This window comes from Mesoplodon mirus, assembly GCF_964341445.2.
Source record: "Mesoplodon mirus genome assembly, chromosome: 15".
NCBI classification, from domain to species: Eukaryota; Metazoa; Chordata; class Mammalia; order Artiodactyla; family Ziphiidae; genus Mesoplodon; species Mesoplodon mirus.
The window spans coordinates 64,713,234-64,729,414 of NC_138991.1; the positions used below are offsets into that span (position 1 = coordinate 64,713,234).

Sequence of the window (16,181 nt, forward strand, 5' to 3'; positions counted from 1 at the left end):
AGCACCTTTCTTATTGCTGAATAATTCTCCACATCTGGATGGACCGTTCATCTATCACCCACTAAAGGGCGTCCCAGAGCCCCTGTGACTCACGGGCACTGCCACGCCTCTCACTTCTTTGTGGTTCATGCTACTCAGCGCAGGACCTCGTGTCTGTTGGAGGTCCTCTGTCAATGCTTGTGAACAAATGTCTTACAATTTTTATTTTCTTAAAATCGTCTTTTCTGTTTAAGCTCCTTTTGTCCTCTCTGTGCCCTGCTGTGTGGTTCACGTCCCTTGTCATTTTATCAGTTATTTGGAACTGAGTTTGGTGTGTGTGGGGGTGGTGCCATTAAATGTGGGTGTGGAAGCGTGTCCTGGGTGTGGCTCCCGGGGTTGGCCAGGCAACACACCCTCCCTCCACTGTCTTCCCCTCCATGCCTTGAGAGTCAGCACCGCTGGGCAAGTGTAATTAAAAACAATGTCGTTTGTAAAAAAAAAAAAATGGGGAGGGTCAATTATTAACCAACCCAAGAATGGGTATGATTTTCAAGAATCTCCTTTCATCTGTTACTGCTTTTAAATGATCCCTGGTGGTTTTTTGGTTTATTTTTGCTTTGAGATAAAATTCAGGTAACATGAAATTAACTACTTAAAAAATCGACTTTATTTTTTTTTAGAGCAGTTTTAGGTTCCACATTGTGGAAAGTTCAGGGAGTCCTCACATATCTGGTACCTCCATACACACAGCAGCCCCCCTGCAGTGGGATGTTTGTCACGGCGGAGAGCCTGCAATGACATGTCAGCATCACCCAGTGCCCATCATTTACCTTGGGGTTAAAATGAACCATTTTATTTATTTATTTTTAAAATTTGTATGGTACTTTATTGGGTGTAAAATGAGCCATTTTAAAGTGTATTTCAGAGGTTTTTAGTATGTTCACAGTGTTGTGCACCCATCACTTTTATCTGGTTCTAAAACTCTATCTGGTCTCCCCAAAGAAGCCCCGGCCCCTGATACCCACTAATCTACTTTCTGTCTATGGATTTGCCTGTTTTGGATGTTTCCTATAAGTAGAATCATACAACATGTGCCTTCTGTGTCTGCTTCTCTCACTCAGCATTGTGTGTTCAGATTGTTAAAGTCTCATCCACGTTGTAGCGCGTGTCAGTGCTTCACTCCTCTTCATGGCCGAGTGATGCTCCACCACATGGATGGGCCACATGGCGTTTACCCATCATCTGCCGATGGACACCTTTTGGCTGTGTGGCTGTCGTGAGCACACGTGTGCACGTTTCCGTGTGGACCCCTGTTTTTCAGATACCAACTTCGTGCTAGGCAGCTACAAGACAGAGCAGTGCCCCAAGCCGCCGCGCCTGTGCCGCCAGGGCTACGCATGCCCACACTTCCACAACAGCAGGGACCGGCGGCGGGACCCCCGGAGGTTCCAGTACAGGTGAGCCTGGGCCACGGGCGCCGCAGGGCCCTGGCCGACTTCTCTGGCGTGGGCCCAGCCCGGCGGTCCCCTCTGTTCACACTCACGTTGGCTCGAGGCTCTAGTTCAGGCAGCCACCCCTCTGCTCCCTTCACTCTCCCTGGAGGCCCCAGTGTCCAGCCAGCCGGCAGGTGCGGTCAGGGCGTGGCTCCTCCATTTCCCCCCCTCCCCCGGCCTCCCTCCTGTGACCTGTGCGTCCCTGCCAGCAAGAACGCCTGCTGGCAAGGAACTGGCCCTTGCGAGGCTGAGAGTCCCGGTGCCCACAGCCTGACTTTACCCTCTCCGGGGGACTGATGTCCTTGGGGTGGTGGGTTTGGGCCTCACCTTGTGTCATGCACCTGGCAGTCCTGGTCTCTTCCTAGGCCGTCTCCTCCTCATTCCAGCTGCCCTCACCTTGGTGCCCAGCTTAGCCTCAAGTTTGCCAACTTGCTGGATGGACCCGGCACTGGGCGGGGTGGGGGACTGGGGACATGGAACCCCAGGGGTACCTGGGCACCTTGGCCCTCACCTTGCTCCTCCCTTGGGTCCCGAGCTCTGTGTAGAGCTTGTTCTTGGAGCAAAGAGCCTCTCTCTAATAATTTGATGCCCCCTCACCTGCCCGAGAGCCCTCACTTTCAGATAGAGAAAGTTGTTTTTATGACAGTCACTGTTCTGAGTAGTTTGAGTTGAGGGACAGAGAACCTTTGGCTTTTAGTCACCCGATGTCATCTTGAGAAGATGAAATGAATTTACTGCGTATCAAAGGGATAGAAAATCGTAAAAAATAAAAGTTTTATTTCCCACAGATGATAATTTTTAAAATAAATCCAATACAATAAAGCTGCCAGGAAGTACCTGAAGAATAGAGGGTACTGGGTAGGGTTTTCATATTGTAGGACCAAAGTCTCAGGTTCAATTTTGAAATAGTCTCACGGGGAGACAGAGTGTGGTCCCCTGGTGGGCTGGGTGGGGGCTGGGCCTGGTCTCCTCCTGCTGCAGGAGGCCTGGCTGTGTCTCCGAGGTGCTTGTCACAGTGGCATCAGTGGCTCTGACTCACTCACTTCACATTTTGTGGAAAATGAAAACGGGCTCCTGAATGCCTTCTGGGTTCCACCAGGCACCTGCACTGCTTTTTTTTTTTTTTGGCCGCGCTCTGCTGCATGTGAGATCGAACCCACGCTCCCTACAGTGGAAGTGCAGAGTCCTAACCACTGGATGGCCAGGGAAACCCCCACCCTGCTTTTTTTTTTTTTCGCCTGTCCTGGTGAGGAAGGGGCCAGTGCTTCCAGGGCTGGCACCCATGTCCCCTGGTGGTGCACGCACGTGTGCTCAGCACTGTGCGGACAGCCTGACGCCCCAGAGCATGTGGGGAGGACATCCATCCTCCGCTGACTCCTCCTTGTCCCCCAGGTCCACCCCCTGCCCCAGCGTGAAGCACGGTGACGAGTGGGGCGAGCCCTCCAGGTGCGAGAGCGGGGACAGCTGTCAGTACTGCCACTCGCGCACAGAGCAGCAGTTCCACCCCGAGGTACGGGAGCACCCTCGGTCCAGGGACGGGCTCAAAGGACTCGCAGGGCTCAGCACCTATGGTTCTTTACACGGAAAGAATGTGATTAAAATCAGCAAAGGATCAAGGCCCCAGGGGCGGGTCCTGGGGAGACCAGGCACGCACTGTGGACGGTGTGTCCTTCTCCTAGCCACCACATGTGGCCGTATTTGTGGCCATACTCACAGTGCTGCCAGCTGGGAAGTCACCCAAGCCTTGGCATCTAGGGTTTTTACTGGGGGTCGGTCAGCAGACATGGCTGACCTCAGTCTCTGGCCCCTGCAGAGGCTGAGCCAATGCTGCGTGGCCCAGGCCCACCTTAAGTCACTATGTGGCATGGCCCAGGGCCCCAGGTAAACAGAGACCCGCCCAGGCAGGACATTCCAGGGGCTCAGACGTCACCTCCCTGAGCCCGTCAAAGCCAGTCCTTCCTCAAAGCCAGTCCTTCCTTTGGGGCATGCGGGTGTGGACAGGGAAGCCATGGAGTTAACCCTTTGCTGCACACTCGGATTTGTGTTAAAAACGAACAAGCACACAAGGCCCCTGAACCAATGGGAGAGCATCAGAGCACTGGGACCAGGAGGGTCAGGGCCAGGCTGGGAGCAGGCTCTGCGGTGAAGGAGTGCCCACTGGGGCACCTGGGCTCCAGGGAGGGGTGGGCTCCTGGTCTGAAAGGCTGTGGTGTTTCCTTTCTTAAAAGTTTTTTCTGTCTAGGGATTCAGTGCTTCAAAGCGTGCATAAAACAACACTTAGACTCCTGATATTTGTAGTTCTGAATTGGAGACCTTTTGAAATTGCTTTTGTTGGTGACCCTTAAAATTTCAGTGCAGGTACTCAGGGGATGGTCAAAGAGCCACGGGGAACGAGCAGCGTTTCGGGCAGGGAAGGGGGCGGGTGGCAGTGCCCATGAGGGTGTCTGGGACCTAGAGGCTGCTGTCCCTCCTGGGCAGGCTGTGCTGCTGGGCCACACCCAAGTGAAGCAGCCTTGGGTCTGGCCATGGAGTGGACGCACGTGGTCACTTAACAGGCATTTCTTGTGCACCTGCTGTATACCAGGCACTGAACCAGGTGCATCTTTCAGGAAGTGCCAAGTGGACAAGCTGACCTGATATGTGATTTAAAGGACACGTGCTGCAGGAGCAGCCTCAGGCCCACACGGTTTCCCAGGCTGACTGGCCCTGCACCGACAGGGCGTCCCGGGACTGCTGGGAGGAGTGGGGATGGGGGTGCGGTGTCCACATCCTTCTTTTTCAGGATACCCCCTTGTGATGACCAGCTCTGGACCTCCAGCTGGAAGGAGACCAGACCCAGCCAGCTCTGGGCCTCCCACAGGAACAGGTTTCCAGTCCAGCCTCTCTATTTGCTGTTTTATTTTCATTTCCTAGATCTACAAGTCTACCAAGTGCAACGACATGCGACAGACTGGGCACTGCCCTCGGGGCCCCTTCTGTGCTTTTGCACATGTGGAGAGTGAGTACCTTGGTGCACCCGGAGCAGGCAGGGCTCAGCCTCGGTCGGGGGCGGCTGGGAGGGTCGGTGGGGCTCTGGGCTTCATGGGGCTCAGCATGGCCCTGCCTCTGGGCACCCCAGGGCCGTGAGTGTAGTAATTTTGATGGCCAGGTGAGCCCATAATGTCCCCAAAGGCAGAAACCACGTCAGTGACGGGAAATGCACAGGCATGGCCCTTCCCCCAGTGTTCCCGAGCGCTTCCTCTTAAAGCTTTTTGATTTGGGGTTCCTGTTCTTATGAGCACAGTTGCAAATTCTGATTTTACTATTTTTTATTTTAATGGGGAGGGTGGCTTTTCCTGTTGAAATTTTCCATTACTTTCTGCTGTTGGAGTCGTTCATAATTCGCTCTGGAAGACGCCAGGGTCCCATGCGGTCAGCTCGGCTCACAGTGGCTCTGGCCGACCCGTTGGAGACTAGCGCACACTTGCCCTCCCTGATCTGTGGGGTCTCTTTAACCAAAGTCTCAGCCAGCAGCCACTCAAAGCCCGCCACCCGCTTTCTCGGCAGAGAGTCTTGGAATGGCCAGCGACTGGGGCTGCCGAGACCTCACCTCCACCAGCGGCCCTGCGGCCCCCAGCGGGCAGCCCGGACATGTAAGTGGACGGCGTCCCGAGGAGGGTGCCCGCTCTGCTGTTTGGTTTGAATCCAGTGTTAGGTACACGGATGGATGTGATCTCTGGGTGACATGGTTGGAGACGGCCTGCCTGCAGGGTTGGCGGCTCCTTATAGAAGAGTCTAGAAGAATCCTGGCTGAGTCCTGGCCCGGGTGTACTTGCCCGGCCTTGCCTTTTGCCAGACATGCACATATTGGCCATGTGCGAGGCGTGGTCTCTGGCTGAGTGTGAAGAGGGGCCCCGAGTCCAGGGGGACCCCTGAAGGGCAGAGGTGGGTCCCCAACGAGGTGCGAGGGCAGACCCAGGCGTCTCAGATTTGTGCAGTGAGAGATGGGGGGCCTGGTGGGTTAGGACCCTTGTGCCCGTGCAGGTGGAGGGGACAACGGGGGGCTCCATCCTGCGTCCCGTCAGTCGCTCTGGCGTGGTCGTGGGCATGGTTGTGGGCTCCTTGGCTCTGCCTTACGTCTCTGAGGATGATCCTCTTCCTCGCACGTGGTTTTATCTGTCGTGTTGGTGTCATTGAGGAGGTGGCCGCCTGGGATTGGTTCTAGGAAGGAAACTGGAAAAAACTCAGGTGTTTCCCTGCCCTGTCTTTCTTTCCACTTGGTGCTTTTCTGAAAAAAGAGAAGGACAGGAAAAGTGAGGACAGCTGAGGTGGGGTTTGCTTAGAGGAGCCCTGCCAGGCACACAGTTCATCACTGCTTCAGCACGGAGGAGCATTCGGGACCACCAGTCTCTTCCAGTAGCAGAGCCGGCGCTTGGCAGAGGCAGAAGCTAGTCCCCTCCTCACCTTCTTGGTGGCTCCCAGGGGGTGTGACAGTCGTGGTTTCAGGTGGTGGTCAGAGGGCCACTGGCTTGGCTCCCACTGAGGGCCAGGGTAGATGGATCCTCGGTGTGGCTTGTACCTGAAGCAACAACCAGGTTGTTTGGACGGGGAAGCTGGGACCCTGCAAGAGGCGCCTCCGGCTGCTGGGCGGTGCCAGAACAGCGTGCCCACCCCTGCAGACAGACTCTCAGGGCATCCTTTGTCTTCTGTTAATTATTTTGCAACTTAAAAGTCACCGTGCTAGAACACATAGTGGGTGCCAGGGCTGGGGGAGGGGTGGCAGTTAGAGCTCAGCGGGGAGGGTTCCTTTGTGGATGGAAATGTCGTGGAACTGGATAGAGGTGGGGTTCGCACAACATCATAAATGTGGCAAATGCCACTGAATCCTTCACTTTTAAAAAATTACTCTTATGTTGTGTGAATTTTGCCTCAGTTTTTAAAAAAACTAAAAAAAGTAATGAAGCATCCTGTTTGGGGGTGGCTCTGACTTTCGGGCCCAGGACGTGGACAGCCTCAGGGCAGGCCTGGCAACACCATCTTCCTGCATGGTGTTGGGCTCCAGCTGTGTGTTGGGCGACTTTGGCTGAGCGGGGGCCCTGGTTTTGTCCCTCTCAGGTCTCCTGTTGCAGCAGCCCCGCAGGGAGGGCCCGGCAGCCCTGCCAGGTCTGAACGGGAAGATCGTGCAGGGGAGGGCATGTGCTTGGCGCAGGCGGGAGGGGTGGGTGGCGAGGTTCTCATTCTCTACTGGTTGCCCCCTCCATCTTGAGTATATTTGTTTGTGAGGATTGTCACAAGTCCCGAATCCAGCCTTGTGCACAGTGGGTGTTCCTGCTGCTTCCTTTTCAGTGTAGAGAGAGTCTGGGTGAACAGACAAACCATGAACCTCACCACACATACTTCACCCTGGTGGGGGAGAGATGCCTGGAGTCTCATCACCTGTAGATGTGGTCCTGGGTTTGAGGAGTCTGTCTTGGGTTTGAATCCCTCCTCTACAACCGGGGAGAGGGAAGCGGCTTCCCCACTGCTCGCTTCCAGCTGTGGGGCCCACGTAGCTGTGCGTCGGCTCCTGCTGCCAGCACCTTCTCCTCACTGTGTCCAGAACTGGCCACATCACGTGACCTGCTGGCATCTCTCAACAGAAACACATTGTGAAATAATAGAAAATATGTATATTGGTCTCTTCTCCCCCCAGTTCCTCACACAGGACTCCAAGACCTTCATAATTCTTTTGTTCCAGTGAGGTGACTCTTGGTGGGCTCCTGGGTGGGGCTGGTCACAAGAAAGACCAGGTGTGATTAGAAGCCTGGAACTTTCAGCCCTACCCCGATCCTCTGGGGAGGGGGAGGGGGCTGGAGATTGAGTCAATAATGGATCATGCCCACGTGATGAGCTTCCATAAAAGTCTCTAAAGTATGAGGTTTGGAGAGCATCCAGGTTGGGGAACACATCCATGTGCAGGAGGGTGGCACACCCCAGCTCCACGGGGACAGAAGCTCCTGCACTTGGGACCCCTCCGGACCTTGCCCGGAGTGCCTCTTCACCTGGCTGTGCATCTGTGTCCTTTATCACAGCCTCTATTGCATAATGAGCCAGTAAACAGAGTTACATGTTTCCTTGAGTTCTGTGAGTTCTTGTACGTGTTTCCTGGAGTTCTGTGAGCTATAGTACAATGGCTTGGGTTCCATTGTAGATGGAACCCAAGGAGGGGGTCATGGAAACCCTGGTTTACAGCTGGTCGGTCAGGCGCACAGGTGACCACTTGGGACTTGGATTGGCGTCTGAGGTGCAGGTGTATCTCGTGGAACAGCCCTCAGCCTGTGGGATCTGCTCTGCCTCTGGGTAGCGAGTGTCACAGAGGAGTGTTTCCTCTTCACCAGCTGTGACTTTAGCACAACCTTTCTGCGTGCTGCCTCTCATGTCTGGCTGCAGACGCAGCTGAGTTCCTTTGGTGAGGCAGGGAGCTGGGCTGCTCTCCTGGGTGATGCCCACCCTGCTCCCCGGGTCAGGCTCCCAGCCCCACAGCTGCTTTAGGCAGGGTGCACCTGGATTCGCCCACCTCACAGGTCCTCAGTTACCCTGAAGTGGGACTTGAGTGTGTCAGTGTAACCGTTTCAGAATGAACAGCAGCGCCTCGTGTGGCCACCACCTCTGCTCGTCCTTATGTGAGACAGAACTCACTCAGGTGGGCCTAAGGCCAGGACTGGAAATTGAGGGAGAAGTTAAAATCCTCCAAGAAGTTACCGAGTCCGTTGTACTGCTCACCACATGACAGGCCAATAAGTCGAAAGATGAGTTGTTGGGGCAAGGAATAGCAACTTTATCCGGAAAGCCAGCAGACCGGGAGGACAGTGGACTAGTGTCCCAAAGAACCCAGTTAGAATTCAGGCTTCTTTTGTACTAAAAGGGGAGGGTGTATGGTTAGTTGTTGCGAACTTCTTGGAATCCTTTGTTCTCAAAGCTGTCCACATAGGTCTGGTCACGTTCCTATAAACCTCCAACAAGATAAATGTTATGCTCTGTTTTGCAACTTTTTATCTCTATATGAATGGAAAAGTGATAAACCTATAAAGGTCCGAACTTTGAGAGTGGGCTCTCCTGTGTATTTCAGGCTATAGGCAACATTCTTTTAGTGATTAACTTGTAGCAAAAGCAATAGAATACAAAGGTTAAAGCAAAAGAAACAATCCAATATGGAGTCAGATTTGTTCTTCCCTATTACAAAGTTTCCATTAAAAAGATTCAAGCAAAGTGTTTCAATGTGGAACATCCAGTCTTCCCCTGGAGGACCACGACACTGGAACTGGGAACTGGCTCTTCCTTCTGCCTGACATTTTCAGCACATGCTCAAATAGATTTTGAGCATCCAAGAATCATGTGGGATCTGAGGTGCTGGGGTCAGCTCGGGCCGCCTCTGGGCATGGGTTCAGGGGCATGTGGTTTGGTTGTGACCCTAAGGGAATACGTCGATTGGGGTGTTTGGAGAAGCTCGGACCTCAGCATGGGTCTCACTGTCCCAAACGAACCATTTTTGTTTAAAGTGGGGGTGAGGAATAGAGGACAGCTTCCCTTCCCCATTTTCCTGAATCTCAGTCAACTTTGACAGCATAACTGAACTTAAGTGAAAGAACTCTGTGCTCTGTCCGGGGCAAGCTGCTCTCACTGGCCTCCCTCTTGCCCCGTTCCAGAACATTCACGCACAGCTAGGTGCCTGCTCAGCACACCTGAAAGCTCCTGTGTGATGGTGGGTTGCTGACATTGCAGAGCATGAGCTCCCCTCCCTGCCCAGCACAGGTGCAGGCCCAGGGAAGAGTCAGGAGGGGCCCTGGACGGGGACAAGGCCCCACACAGGAGCTCTGGGACTTTATCCTGAAGGCGAGCAGAGCTGTTTCAGGGCAACCTGGTTTCTTCATAATGTAGCTTCTCCTTTGAGCGAGGGTCTTAGGTCTCTGGTCAGGGCCTTCGGAGGCCAACAACCAAATTGGGGTGGGGGGGTCACTTCTGGGTGAAAGGAATGCAAGGAAACCAGAGAAACCAGGACAGGCTCAGAGTTGAGCTGGGTGTCGGGCATCAGGCAGGAGGAAGGGGCCCCAGTCAGGGCCTGTGTGGACATGGCTTCTTCTCTGCCTTCTGTGAGTCTTCTGGGTCCTTCTACAAATCCAGAAACCAAACAAGGAAGGAAGGGATGACCTGAGCCACTGCCACAAGTTCAAGTTCACTTATCATAAGATTAGGCACAAAAATCAGAATAACACTCAGATCTAAAGAACGTTTTGGTGCAGTTTGTTTTGTTTTTTGTGGTTTTTTTTTTTTTTTTTTTTTTTTGGCTGCGTTGGGTCTTCGTTGCTGCGTGTGGGCTTTCTCTAGTTGTGGCAAGCGGGGGCTACTTTTCATTGTGGTGAGTGGGCTTCTCATTGCAGTGGCTTCTCTTGTGGAGCACGGGCTCTAGGCACATGGGCTTTGGTAGTTGTGGCATGCAGGCCCTAGAGCACGTGGGCTTCAGTAGTTGCATCACGTGGGCTCTAGGGTGCGTGAGCTTCAGTGGTTGTGGCACGTGGGCTCAGTAGTTGTGGCTCGCGGGCTCTAGAGTGCAGGCTCAGTAGTCATGGCACATGGGCTTAGTTGCTCTGTGGCATATGGGATCTTCCTGGACCATGGATTGAACCCATGTCCCCTGCGTTGGCAGACAGATTCTTAACCACTGCACCACCAGGGAAGTCCCTTGGTGCAGTTTTCATGCTTATGTTTGAGAGTACAGTTCCTGAGCTCTGCAGGCAAAGCCATCCTTGTGCAGTTTCCCCAGAAGGTGGCTCATGGGAGTCAGGATTTTTACATGTGAGGGAGAGGAAAAAAACTGTTCCCTTGGGCTTCCCTGGTGGCGCAGTGGTTAAGAATCCGCCTGCCAATGCAGGGGACACGGGTTCGAGCCCTGGTCCAGGAAGATCCCACATGCCACGGAGCAACTAAGCCTGTGCACCACAACTACTGAGCCTGTGCTCCAGAGCCCACGAGCCACAACTCCTGAAGCCTGGGCGCCTAGAGCCCGTGCTCTGCAACAAGGGAAGCCACCGCAGTGCGAAGCCCGCACACTGCAACGAAGAGGAGCCCCTGCTCGCCGCAACTAGAGAAAAGCCCGTGCGCAGCAATGAAGACCCAACACAGCCAAAAATAAATAAATTAAATAAATTAAAAACAAAAACATAACTGTTCCCTCTATCCATTTAGGTTTAGTGTCTGGGGTCCCGCAAATTAAACTGACCAAAGGCAAATTAACTGGAGAACATGTTTATTACTTATTCATTTGGAGCCTAGACCTGGGGGCTTATCTACCCTTTTAACAAAGAGCGATAAATTGTGGAGAAGTGACAAGACAAAAGGGGTTTCTGCTTACAGGGAACTAAATTTGGGAAGGTAAAGATATGGGGGAAATAAGGGAAGATGAGGGTTATTTTAGTGAGTTTGTTGTGAGGCTCAGCCTCCTGCAGTCCTTTGGGTGATTAGCGTTCTCAGGTGGTTAAGCTGTTCCCTTCCTCTTGGGAGGGAAGGGATCACCTTTATGAAGGGAAATTTATAGGCTGTCTCCAGGCAGAAAGGGGGAGGGCAGAGAATAGCCTTCCAGGAAATCATCTGTCTCAGGTGTTGGACTTGCCACGACTTTCCCGGCTCTGGAGATGCAGCCCTGCCTGGGAGGCTCTGTTTGGGGTTCACCATTGTGGGTTCAGGGAGCTCTCACCTGCCTTCACATGGACCAGCAAGGAGCGCAGAGATCCACATCAGGTGTAGGAACTGGAATCCAAGAAAACTGATGCAGAAGCAGCAGATTTGAAAGCCTTTCTGTTTCATGGACTTCAGTCCTTGGCCTTTTCTTTTTCTTTTCCCCCCTTTAATTTGTTTGTTTGTTTGTTTATTTTTGGTATGTTGGGTCTTTGTTGCAGTGCATGGGCTTCACACTATGGTGGCTTTTCTTGTTGAGGAGCACAGGCTCTAGGCGCACAGGCTTCTAGAGTGCAGGCTCAGTAGTGTGGCACACAGGTTTAGTTGCTCCACGGCATGTGGGATCTTCCTGGATCAGGGCTCGAACCCGTGTCCCCTGCATTGGCAGGCGGATTCTTAACCACTGCGCCACCAGGGAAGTCCTAGTCCTCGGCCTTTTCTGCCTTCTGAGCAAAGCTTAGGTCTCTGTGTGTTTTTTTGTTTTTTTGTTTTTTTGTTTTTTTTTTTTTTTCTTTTTGCGGTATGCGGGCCTCTCACTGTTGTGGCCTCTCCCGTTGCGGAGCACAGGCTCCGGATGCGCAGGCCCAGCGGCCATGGCTCACGGGCCCAGCCGCTCCGCGGCATATGGGATCCTCCCAGACCGGGGCACGAACCCGTATCCCCTGCATCGGCAGGCGGACTCTCAACCACTGCGCCACCAGGGAGGCCCTCTCTGTGTGTTTTTAATCAGCTGCTTTTTCTTCCAACAGCCAGTGCTTTTTCTGTTGCAGGCAAAACGGAGAGATTCACCTGCTGAAGGCAGCCAGAAGGCCAGCGAGCAGGACAGTAAGCAGGTACTACCCGAGGCGAGATTTCACGTTCTCTTTGCAACTAGACCGCTGCCTGTGTAGCCCGTCACTTACCCCTGACTTACGCCGTGACCTGGTTAACATCCATTTGTAAAGCAGCTACATTCTTATGTTCTTCTTAAAGTCATCTGTTCCATGTGTCCTTTGTTTTAATGTTTTAAAAAGTGTGCCGTACCTTGGAAACAACAGAACCAAAACCTCTTAGAGTTTCCCCCACGGGGAAATAAGAGGTGCCCTTCGTGGCCCTTCTGTGTGAGTGTCCCCGGGGCAGCCGTGACAAAGCTCCACAGACCGAGGCTTAAACAACACGCAGTGATTCCGTCCGGAGCCCGAAGTCGGAGACGAGGGTGTCAGCAAGGTTGGTTCCTTCTGGGGACCTCCGTTCTCTGCCTGCAGGCGCCGTCTTCTGTGTCTGTGTCTGTGTCTGTCTCCAGTGGTCCCTTTTCCATCAGGACATCAGTGCTATTGATCAGGACCCCCCCATCAACCTCGTCTTAACTTGATTCCCTCGGTAAAGACCCTGACTCTAAGCAGGTCCCGTTCAGAGGTGCTGGGGGTCAGGACCCCAACTTCTGAGTTTTGGGGGCACAGTTGAGCCCATGGCAGCGTCCAGGGTGAGCCTGGCTTGGTCTCCCTCTCTCGGGTCACAATCTGGAGTAGTTTTCACCTCTGAGGGAACTAGTGATCAGGAACTAGTGATCAATGCATTCTTTCTCCTCCAAGGGAGGCTACATGGGGGCTTCCCGCCGTGCCCCCGCCTCACCCCCGCCCCCAGGCTTCTCCTGAGTCAGGCCCTTTCTCTCTGTTCTGTGCGACATAGCTTCCTGTACGCTTGGTAAACCAAGTTGTTTGAGAAACAGGTTTTTTTCTCTGGACAGAAGGATGCTTGTTTTCCGATCACTGTAAAAAGGCAGAGGGAGCTTTACACACTCTGGAAGGCCTGGGCTTGGCAGGATGCGCAGCGAACACTCACTCTCTCTGGCCGCTTGTCACCTGTCTCTGCTCTGAGCTTTATTTTAAATTCCCAAGTGGACAGGCCCTCGCAGTTCCTTTTCTTCTGGTTTACTTAGTGCCCTGAGGGTACCTCCTGGGGGATTTTTCAGAGCAAGATGTTCAGGCACTTTTTTTCCATTAGAAGATTCTGAAGCACATTTTTGAAATCAGCAGGGTGGTTGAAAGTAAAAATACAACCCAGTTATCTTGTCATTTTTTTTTTAAAGAGATTGAAATCGAGAAGTTGTTCATTAAGAATCTGAAACATGAAATGTTAACAGTAGTGTAGCCAACAGGGTATGTGGCCACAGTCTCAGGGCTGAGGAGGAAGGGCCTGGAAAGGAGTGGGGCTCACGGCAGGGGAGCCCACGAGGGCTGGGAGGTTCCCGTTGTGCGAGCTGCCCTCCCCCTTGGGCGCTGTGAGTAGACTGACCAAGTTCATCCACCAGCCAGCGCTCACCTGCACCCAGAGACCCCCTCCATCCTGTCCCAAAGCCAGGCCCGGTTGGAAAGCCAGAGGGCCCCTAGGCCAGGTTAACAGCATTTCCCCTGGGACCCCCGAGGTTCCCGCTCTGAAGGGTCAGCTGGAATGCCCAGTGGACGCCATGGCTGTGAGGCCAGCCTGGTGGCTCTCTCGGGTGAACGGTGCTCAGCTGCTGCTCCAGGGACCCCTTCCCTGCATGTGGGCGCCGTCCGCTCTGGCTGGAGGAGAATGCTGGCCACCTGTCCCTGGGACCTCCCATCTCCTCTGAGGCGGCCACAGGACCCCATGTCCCTGGGCCTCAGCAGCAGCTCTTGTTTCTGGGGCTTCGATCATTGGGTCAGAGTGGGGAGCACAGGGCGTGTGGTGTTTTCCTTGATAAACTGAGGTGGTTCAGTTCGCTGGTTAGCCCGGCCCACTCCCCAGTGTCCGTCTTCCTTCCCAGGGGGCCCCTTCCTTAGACACCCCCTGCTTGCCGGGCGGCACTCGGTGGTTCCTGCCGAGGAAAGCAGCTCCGTGCTGTGGCTGCCCATCGCTGCAGAGTCCAGGCTCCGAGACCATGGAGACAGTGTCCACGGTGCGCAGACCCCAGCCCTCCAGGACTCGCTCTGTCCCACCCTGAGAGGCAGCCAGTGGTGTCACCCGTGAGAGCAGTGCAATTTGGGGACTCAGTTCTCAGCGAACAGGCGGGCTTTCCAAGTTGTCAGTCTGATGAGTCCCCAGGTCACCCCAAGCTTCCCCTAGCACACGAGTGTGTCTCTGCTACTAAGAAACAGGCAGATGGGAAAGCTTCCTGACTTTGGGATTGGCAACAATTTCATGGATGTGACACCAAAAGCATAGGCAACAGAAGAGAAAATAGATAAATGAGACTTCATTGAACTTAAAAACTTTCGTGCATCAAAGGACACTGTCAACAGACAGAGTGAAAAGACAGCTCATGGAATGGGAAAAATATCTGCAAATTACTTATCTGATAAGGGGTTAATATTCAGAACATAGAACTCCTACAACTCGACATCAACAAAACAAGCAACCTGATTAAAAAGGGAAAAGGACTTGAGTAGACATTTCTCCAAAGAAGATACACAAATAGCCCACAAGCACATGAAGAGATTCCCAATACCAGTGGTCTCTAGGAACATGCAAACCCAAACCTCCATGAGGTACCACTTCATGTCCATTAGGGGACAGCTGCTATTAAAAAAGCAAAACAAAGAGTAACAGGTGTTGGCAATGATGTAGAGAAACTGAAGCTTTTTTGCATTGCTGGTAAGAATGTAAAATGGTGCAGCCGCTGTGGAAAACAGTATGGTGTTTCCTTGAAAAATTAAAAATAGAATTACCTTATGATCCAGCAATCCCATTTCTGGGTATATACCCAAATGAATTGCAAGCAGTGTCTCGAAGAGGTATTTGGACACCCATTTTCATAGCAGCATTATTCATGAAGCCAGAAGGTGTGAGCAACCCAAGTGCCCATTGGCGGATGAATGGATGAGCATAATGTGTTCCATCCATACAGTGGAATATTATTCAGCCATAAAAGGAAGGAAATCCCATCACATGCTACAACATGGATCAACCCTGAAGACTGTGTTAGCTCAGGCTGCCATAGCAAAACACTAGACTGGCTGGCTAACATAACGGAAATTTATTTTCTCACAGTTCTGGAGGCTGGACATCCAAGATCAAAGTGTAGGCAGGTGTGGTGCAGACGGCTGGCGTCTTGCTGTGTGCCTGCACATCCTTTCCTCTGTGCCTGTGCATCCCTGGAGTCCCTTCCTCTTATAAGGACACCAGACCTATTGGATCAGAACCCCCTCTTATGACCTCATTTAACCTGTCACCTTAAAGGCCCGATCTCTAGATACAGTCACATTGGAGGTTAGGGCTTGAACATTCGGATTTTGGGGGGACACAGACATTCAGTCCATAGCAAAGACATTATGCTCAGTGAAATAAGCTAGATACGAAGGACAAATCCTGGGACTTCCCTGGCGGTCCAGTGGTTAAGACTCCTCACTTCCACTTCCGGGGGTGAGGGTTTGATCCCTGGTTGGGGAACCAAGATTCTACATGCTGCGAGGAGCAGCCATACAGTGGGATGCCCCCCACCCCATACAGTGGGATCCTGTATGATCCTGCTTATATGAGGTCCCTGCAGCTGTCAAATTCATAGAGACAGAGAATGGAAGGGTGGGTGTCGGGCTCGGGAAGGGTGGGGAGTTAGTGTTTAATAGGACAGAGTTTCAGTCTGGGAAGATGAGAAAGTTCTGGAGATGATGGTAGTGATGGCTGCACAGCTGTCAATGTATTTAATACTGCTGGATTGTACGCTTAACAGTGGTAAGATGGTCAATGCTATGTTATGTGTATTTTACCACGAAAAAAGAGAAACTGTGCAGACAAAGCTGGTGTAAGGAGGGTCACAGCCCCCCCCATTTTGCTGTGTCATGTCTGGCTCCCCTGGTGACAGAGACCCCACTCTCCACCCATCCTGGTACATCTGTAACCACCGTGGGTGGCCTCAGGGAAAGGACCAACCAGGATGTTGTCATCGATTTTCAGGACAAAGTGTCACCTGATGTCTTCAAGGGGGCACGTGTTCCTGCAGTATTAATTTTTTGGGTGGGTGAAGTCACGGCAGCTCCCAGCCAGGCTCCATGCGTGGGGTTTAACATGGGGTGTCTGCAG

The 16,181-nt window shown here is 52.9% G+C and overlaps 1 protein-coding gene across 5 annotated transcripts in view; it reads left to right on the top strand.

Moving 5' to 3' along the window:
* UNKL (unk like zinc finger) overlaps positions 1-16,181 on the top strand; it is a gene marked incomplete at its 5' end in the record, with an annotated part of 44,916 nt that overhangs the window by 14,311 nt on the left and 14,424 nt on the right. For all 5 annotated transcript variants that reach the window (XM_082644272.1, XM_082644268.1, XM_082644270.1 and 2 more), the window contains 5 exons: positions 1,301-1,436; positions 2,865-2,982; positions 4,386-4,470; positions 5,019-5,104; positions 11,933-11,995. In XM_082644272.1, coding sequence (XP_082500398.1) covers positions 1,301-1,436; positions 2,865-2,982; positions 4,386-4,470; positions 5,019-5,104; positions 11,933-11,995 — 488 coding nt within the window. The remainder of the gene's footprint in view (positions 1-1,300; positions 1,437-2,864; positions 2,983-4,385; positions 4,471-5,018; positions 5,105-11,932; positions 11,996-16,181) is intronic.